At 47.6% G+C, this 7,622-nt stretch overlaps 1 protein-coding gene across 5 annotated transcripts in view; it reads right to left on the reverse strand.

The window, feature by feature from the left end:
* HPS1 (HPS1 biogenesis of lysosomal organelles complex 3 subunit 1) overlaps nt 1-6,836 on the reverse strand; it is a 30,418-nt gene extending 23,582 nt beyond the window's left edge. For 3 of the 5 annotated variants that reach the window (XM_007963784.3, XM_007963792.3, XM_038009424.2), the window contains exons 1-3: nt 6,765-6,836; nt 5,209-5,322; nt 3,079-3,195 (exon numbers count right to left, since the gene is read on the reverse strand). In XM_007963784.3, the coding sequence (XP_007961975.2) occupies nt 3,079-3,195; nt 5,209-5,232 (141 nt within the window). In that variant the 5' untranslated portion in view covers nt 5,233-5,322; nt 6,765-6,836. Of the gene's footprint in view, nt 1-3,078; nt 3,196-4,970; nt 5,026-5,208; nt 5,323-6,280; nt 6,390-6,764 lie in introns of those variants that run through there. The other 2 variants (XM_007963786.3, XM_007963790.3) reach the window with 2 other exon arrangements.
* Nucleotides 6,837-7,622: the final 786 nt, after the last annotated feature.

Raw genomic sequence — 7,622 nt, forward strand, 5'->3', positions numbered from 1 at the left:
GCCTTTTGACATGATTGTAAGTTTCCTGACGCCTCCACAGCCATGCTCAACTGTGGGTCAATTAAACTTCTTTCCTTTACAAAGTACCCAGTCTTGGGCATTTCTTTATAGTGGTATGAAAATGGACTAACACAGGGTAGATAAAAATGTTTGGTGTATATAGAGTATAAAGGAGCATACTCATATATTACGTGGTGGAATTATAAAGTAGTACAATATCTTTGAATGGCTTTTGACTCAAATTTTTTTGACTCAATTTTTATTTTTAGGAATTTATCCTAAGGAAATAATCCAACATGAGATAAAATTTAAGCACAAATGTTCCTTAAAGCAAGAGTGATATAGCAAATTAGGAGCAATATATATGTCCATATGAGGAAAATGGTTAAATAAAGGATGATACACTGATTCATGTACTGGAGTATAATGTTTCCATTAAGAATTATGCTTCTGAGACTATTTAAGAAAAGAGAAGAAATATCTTGATATAATGGCAACTGAAAAAAAAAAACAGGCAGTAAAACTGTAAATGTGGTATAATCCCAATTATATAGAAAAAATAAAGACCCAAAGAAAGTATATTAAAAAGTTAATAGCTCTGGGTAGTGGAATTACAGGTCATTTAAAAACTATCTCTTTGTATTTCCAAATTTCCTACAATTAACTCATGTTATTTATATGACAAGAAAAGAATGTGTTGCACATTAACAAAAAAAACCAAAACTTTAAAGACCACCTTTCCTTTACACTACTCATTTTTAGGAACTGAAAATTCAGGAGTTCATTCCTTTGCCACGTTTTCAATAAAGAGGAAGAGAAAGGCCACCAAATAGTTTGCTTCTTAAGCTGACATAGTTGTAACAGTAGTTTAAAAACTGAAATACTTAAAAAGTCTTAATTTAAATATTGTATGTATTGACTGTTAAAAAATAAAGTCTAACAGTTAGCTTAAATAAAACCACTTGAATGTCTATGATCTCTGATATCTTGTGTTTGCCTAAAGACTGTGATGAGAACATGGGTGACATTGATGGTAAATGGACCCCCTGAAGTGGAGTTGGCTCACTCATTGGCTGGATGATGAGACCCCTTAGAGCAGAAAGGGCAAGATAGGCAACCAGTCCATGCTGCTGCAGAAACGGAAGAACACCTTCCACTGCATCCCCAGTAAAAAACATTTTTAACCCAAAATTAATCGGGAAAACATTTTCAAAATAAATTACTCCTTTAAAATATACAGTAGAAATTATGTAAGTGAAAATGACAAGTATTTCTGAGCTGTAACGTTAAAGTGTTAAACTGGATGTCCACATGCAAAAAAAAAAAAAAAAAAAAAATTAACTTCAATCCATAGCTCGCACCACACACAAAAATTCAAAGTAGATCATCAGACCTGATATAAAACCTAAAACTATAAAACTTTCAAAAGAATATGTAGAGAAAACTCTTTGTGAGTTGGGCAAAGATTTCTTAGCTGTAACACTAAAAGCATAATCCATAAATGCAAAATGGACAAACTCGAGTTCTAACGCTTCTGCTCTTTGAAAGATACCATTGAGAATATAAACACAAGCCACAAACTGGAAGAAAGTATTTGCAAAACATATATCTGATAAAGGACTTCATCCAAAATATATCACAAGCTCTCAAAACTCAGTAAGAATAGTAAGAAGAAACAATCAACTTAAATAAAAACTGGGCAAAAGATATGGCAAATAAGCACATGAAAAGATGCTTAAAATCATTAGTCATTAAGGAAATGAAATTTAAAACACTAGTGAGATTCTAGTGGACATCTATTAGAATGAGGATATGGAGGAACTGAACTCTCAAACACTACAGCTGGAATCAAAAATTATACAACCACTTTGGAAAAGTTTGGCAGTTTATTAAAAAGTTACACATACACGTACATGATCTAGCCATTCTACCCTAAGTATCTGTCCTTGGACGTGAAAGCATCCATGTATACATGGACTTGTACGTGCATGTTCATAGTTGCTTTACTTGTAATAGTCAAAAACTGAAAATAACACAGATGTCCATCAACAAGTAAATGAATGAACAAATGGTGGCATCCTGATACAATAGATTACTGCTCAATGAAAAGGAATGAACTATTGATACATGCCACAACACAGATGAATCACAAAATAATCATGCTGAGTGAAAGCAGTCAAACCAAAACCAAACTAAATCCAAGCACATACTGTATGGCTCCATTTATATAAGCCCATATAATACAAACTAACCTATCGTGACAGAAAGCAGATCAGCAGTTCCTACGGGATGGGGATGGGAAAGAAAGGATTACAAATGTTTGAGGTGGTAGATATATTCCTTTTATTGATTGTGATAGATCATAGGTATATATACATATCAAAGCTTATCAAGTTGTATACTTTAAATATGTGCAATTTATGGTATGTTAATCATACCTTAATATAGCTATTAAAAAACTAATGTGTTCAGCTTACGTTAAACTTTTTCATTTTTTTTTTTGCTCTGTCGCCCAGGTTGGAATGCACAGGCACAATATTGGCTCACTGCAACCTCTACCATCTGGACTCAAGTGATCCTCCCACCTCAACCTCCCAAGTAGCTGGGACCACACCTGGCTAATTTTTATGGGTTTTTTTTTTGTAGAGACAGGGTTTCGCCATGCTGCCCGGGCTGGTCTCAAACTCCTGAGCTCAAGCAATTGACCCACCTTGGCTTCCCAAAGTGTTGTGATTACAGGCGTGAGCCACCATGCCCAGCCTTGTTAAACTTTTTAGGGTACAGAAACTGATGGCTCCAAGTTCCTCTGTTATGTGATTCAAATTCGACATCTTCTTGCCCTCACTTAGCCCGGAGAGCCCTGGTGGGGTGTGGGGGTGGGGTCATTGAGCTCAGAGCATCAAGAGGCAGACCTTGAGGATGAGGGTCTAGCTGTGAAGGATGCTGGACCCCACACAACACGCTGCTCATGCTGCCCAGGACAGGGTGAACAAAGGTTTTCCTGCCTCTCTGCCTGCTGGTAGTTTTGTATGGTTCCTTCCTATCCACCCCTCCCGGGACTGCCTACCCTGCACTCACCTCTTCTTCCTCATTTTCTGACTGCCCGAACTTCAGCCGGAGACTCTCTTCAAACTCCTCATCTGTCCAGTAGAAGAGGACCTCTGCACCCTCAGTGGCCACCAAGACGCACTTCATCTGCCAGGGAAAGGCAAGGTCAAGGTCAGCCCGTAGCCCCAACATCCATGAGCATAGCCTGAGTAATGAAGAGGACCCCAACCCCAGCAAACATTTAGTGAGCCCTTTCTGCACACCAGACATCACAAAGGCCTTCCATTTTTGTTGCACCCTCACAACTGGACAAAGTAGGACTCTTTAGGTACTCTCATTTTAGAGAGCAGGACACAGGCACAGCCTGAAGTGGCAAAGCTGGAATCCAGACCCAAATCTGTTTGATGCCAAGGCTGGGGCTCTTTCCTCTGTGGTATCTAGTCCCTCTCAGCACAGCATCAGACCCACCACAGGGCCTACCGGAACCAGACTGGAACAGGAAGGGACCCGGGTCTTGGCCTGGACATGGAGCCGAATGCCCAGGGAGGCCATGCTCACAGCAGTTAGTGCCTGGTGTGGACTGGAGGGCGCTGCTGCACCTCCATCTCTGCACAGTCCAGAGATATCTCTCTCTCAGATAAAAACAGTTCCAGGGCCAGGTGCGGTGGCTCACGCCTGTAATCCCAGCACTTTGGGAGGCTGAGGCGGGTGGATCACCTGAAGTCAGGAGTTCGAGACCAGCCTGGCCAACATGGTGAAACCCCGTCTCTACTAAAAATACAAAACTTAGCAAGGCGTGGTGGCAAGTGCCTGTAATCCCAGCTACTTGGGAGGCTGAGGCAGGAGAATTGCTTGAACCTGGGAGGCAGAGGTTGCAGTGAGCCGAGATTGTGCCACCGTACTCCAGCCTGGGGGACAGAGAGAGACTCTGTCTGAAGAAGCAAACAAACAAACAAAAAACAGCTCCAGAAGACAAGCCTCAAAGGCCCTGAATTTATTTCAGCACCACAGAATTTCATTCAAATGCTGCTCTCCCTGCTCATGGTGAGAACAGAGGCTGCCTAAAGACCCTGTACCTAGTAGGCTGCAGCTTCTAGGGCCACAGCTACCAGTGTCTTCAGCCCTCCCAAATCTCCTTCCCCACCCCCTGCCACACACACACCACACACTCTGTGCTTGATTGTGTAAGGAACGTCTTAACTATTCACCCACTGGAAGATCTTTCATACAGCTCCCCACACTGTGTGCCGTGGCCCTCTGGGTGCGGCAAGCGCTTATCTTCTAACTCTTGGGGCAGCCTGTCAGGCTGGTGAGGACAGCGCTCCAGGCTGCCTGCTGCAGCTGAGAGGCCTCAGGCAGTGGTTTCAAATTCTCTTATGTGCCTCAGGGTGTCATGCAGATATAATCATGTGGCATGTGTGCTAAGCCATAACAATGATTAGGAAGCTCTGCTGTAACTCTCACACATGCGGATTTCCCGTTTTTTTGGGAGGATCATAGCATCTCCAGGTCTTGTGTTCTGTCATCCCCAGGTCCAGCTTAGTGGTCCTTACTGAATTCCTCCCAAACTAACTCGGTGCAACTGGTCCCAAGGTGTTTATGGCGAATGCCAGGAGACAACAGCACAGTGAAGGAGGAATGGAGGCTATTCCCACAGAATTACTCAATGCCAAGGCAGACACTGACAGTGCAACAGGTGTGAAGAGGAGGTTGCTGGGAGAGGCAGGTGGACCTGAAGAGGCTTCTCTGGGACTCCCAGGTACATGTGACAAAGCCGACCAGAGTGTATGGGTTAGGGAGCAGTGGGCTATGGAATGGAGGCTGTGGTTGTGAGCAGAGAAGTGACCGGCTGGCTGGAGATGGGCAGGTCGAGGTCATGAAGGCGGTCATCTAGGTGCAGGTGTCGGGTAATGAGTGCTCACCCCTTGGTGGAGGCCGGGAGGAGCTTTAAAGACTCAGCAGGCTGTGATGACCCACCTGGATGCGAGGGGTGAAGGAGAGATGAGGCATCAGGATGGGGGTGGCCTCAGGATGCAGGGCTGGGGAGGGGATGAGCAGGTCTGCAGAGCTCAGGAGCACTCAGTCCACTGCCTACCTCAGTGCCCCAGGGTGGATGCTGCCTGCCTCCCTGTCCTCCTCAGGTGGGGCAAAATCATCTACCTTGGCAAGGAGCCAGTGGAGCATCCAGACAGTCTGAGGTTCAGAAAGGGCTGCAGCAGAGACTTGGGGACTGGTTCATGGGAGAGCAGCACGGCATCCCTGGTCCTGAAAATGCTTAAAACAGAGAGAACATGAGGACAGACAAATGCCCTGGTCCTGAATGCTGCCCGTTGGGAAAGGACAAGCTGGAGAAGGGCTGCGTGGTCCCTGGTCTCTCCAGGCCCTGAGGCAGTCTGCTAAGAACATATCCGGGATCCTGCCCCTCACCTCCCATAATGGAGAATAGGAACCCCAGCACAGCCCTTTGTACAGAGCAGGTGCCCACTTTTGTTCCTTCCTCCTTTGTTCCTACGAAGCGCTCTCACTTCTGTGGGTCACTCAGAGCTCCCCAAGCAGCCCCACGGAGCTCGCTAGGAGTGACTGACGGGATAGCATAGCACACCCCAGGCGGCGAGGATGCAGTCCCAGTGAAGGGAGTGGGGATCCTGGGATGATGCTATGAGTGGAAGGAAACAAACAGGAAAGGCATCTGGGACCAGGTTCTAGTTTTGGCTTTGCCAAGTCGCATAAACCTCTTTGAGCCTCAAACTCCCACGGAGAAATAGAGCAACATCCCCTACTCTACCTCCCTACAGGGTTAGATCACGGGAGTGACCAGGCAAGTTGCAAAGTAACCTTAGCAAACTGCTTTCTTATATAGGTGTGGGGATCATTATTCCTATTTCCCAGCTTCCCTTCTTCAAATAACAGGATTAACCAATCTGGTTCCAGAATCTTTCATATTTGGATAGAAGGCAGGAACAACAGAAAACTTAATTAGGAAGTCAAGCACTGTGAGCGAGTAAGAGGCAGGTGACTACCCGCCACAGAGACCGCTGTTAGGAGTTCGGCCTTTAGCAACCTAACCCTGAGACGGGCTCCATCACCCACATGATTGGCCCGAATGCCACATTCCCGAAACAGGGGGATGCTTCCCAAAGGCTGCTGGGAAGAGAACCTCGCCGGTGAAACGTTGTGACTTCGGCTTCACCTTGCTATCTTGCCCTAGAAAGGGAACTCGGAGGGGACTCACTGGCGAAGGGTGCTCCAGATGGCGGGGGGAGGGCCAAGCTGGGGCGACCCCCAGAGCGCACTTTCACCATCTGGACTCCAGCAAACCTCCCTGTAGCCCTTGGTCCCGCCTTCAGCAGCTCCTTCTGGGGTCCCACACCTTCGGAGCCCGGCCCTGTCCCCAAGTCTCTGCAGAGAGCGAGTCAGCGGCTCCCGTTTGCCTAGCACGCCAGTTTCTGTCCAGTTTCACCCCCAAATCCCCACCTCTCCCCACCCCTGAACCTCACGGCCACCCTGTGAAGGAGGCTTGACTTGTGACATCCGCCCCTCTTCACGGCTGAGGAACTTTGGCTCCGAGCGAGGAAGCGACCGGCCCACGACCACACGCCCGGAGTGGGTGAGGCTAGGGGTGGGCCCGCTCCGGGACCCCTAGAGCCCCTCCCCTACTTCCGGGAGGGTTACGAGGGGCTCTGAGGAAGGATCGGACAGCCCGGAGACCCACGTACCGGATCGCGGCGCGCACTGCGCCCCGCCTGCAGGAGCCCGGGCGCGCTTCCGGGTAGGACCGCGTGATCGCGCACGTGACCGCCCCGCCCCGGGAGAGGCCGGAGCTGCCGTCGCTTTCCGTAGGTTCGAGCCCCGCCCCTGTCAGGCCTTGCCCATGCCCCGTTTTAAAGAAGAGAAAACGGAGGCTCAGAGAGAAGAAATAACTTGCTGAGGGACTGAACCAGGCTCAGAACCCAGGTTTCCTGGCTCCTCAGCTGATTCCTTCTCTCTTCCCCGTGCCCGGAACCCCAGGCTTTGCTTAATGAACTTAGGGGCTAGAGCTGTCCTTTTGTGACTGCTCTTCCTGACCTTTGGGGAGGTGACACAGCGCACAGAAGGGCTCAGTTGCCCCCAGAGTGCCAACGCTGGAATTTCTTTATAGAAGTTTTCAATCTATTTTGGGAGCGGAGTGCACATTAGGAGTTTTGTGTTGAACCTATGTTTGCAATATTTATTTTAAAAAATGGTATGTGTATTGGGGGTGGCTGGAAGTGGAGGGGGCACTCTGTTAATAATGGAAGGGGCTAAATTCCTGAACAATCCACCCCTCAGTGCCTGGGTGCCACCTAGGAGCTTTGAGCCCAGCCCAGCAGGGTATGGGTTGTAGGAACTGGCTGGGGATATAGTAGATTGAGCATCCCTTGGGGGAAGGGCAGAGGCTAAGAATCAATACCTCCACCACCTGCAGATCAAAGAGAGCATCACTCCCCACAACCCACTACCCACCCCTTCCAGCCCACCTTAGAGCAAATTCTTCCAACTCCGCATCCACAGCACATAGCCCTGCTGCAAACATCTCTCTCCCCAGCTCACCATTG

The sequence above is a fragment of the Chlorocebus sabaeus genome, chromosome 9, assembly GCF_047675955.1.
Source record: "Chlorocebus sabaeus isolate Y175 chromosome 9, mChlSab1.0.hap1, whole genome shotgun sequence".
Taxonomy (NCBI): domain Eukaryota; kingdom Metazoa; phylum Chordata; class Mammalia; order Primates; family Cercopithecidae; genus Chlorocebus; species Chlorocebus sabaeus.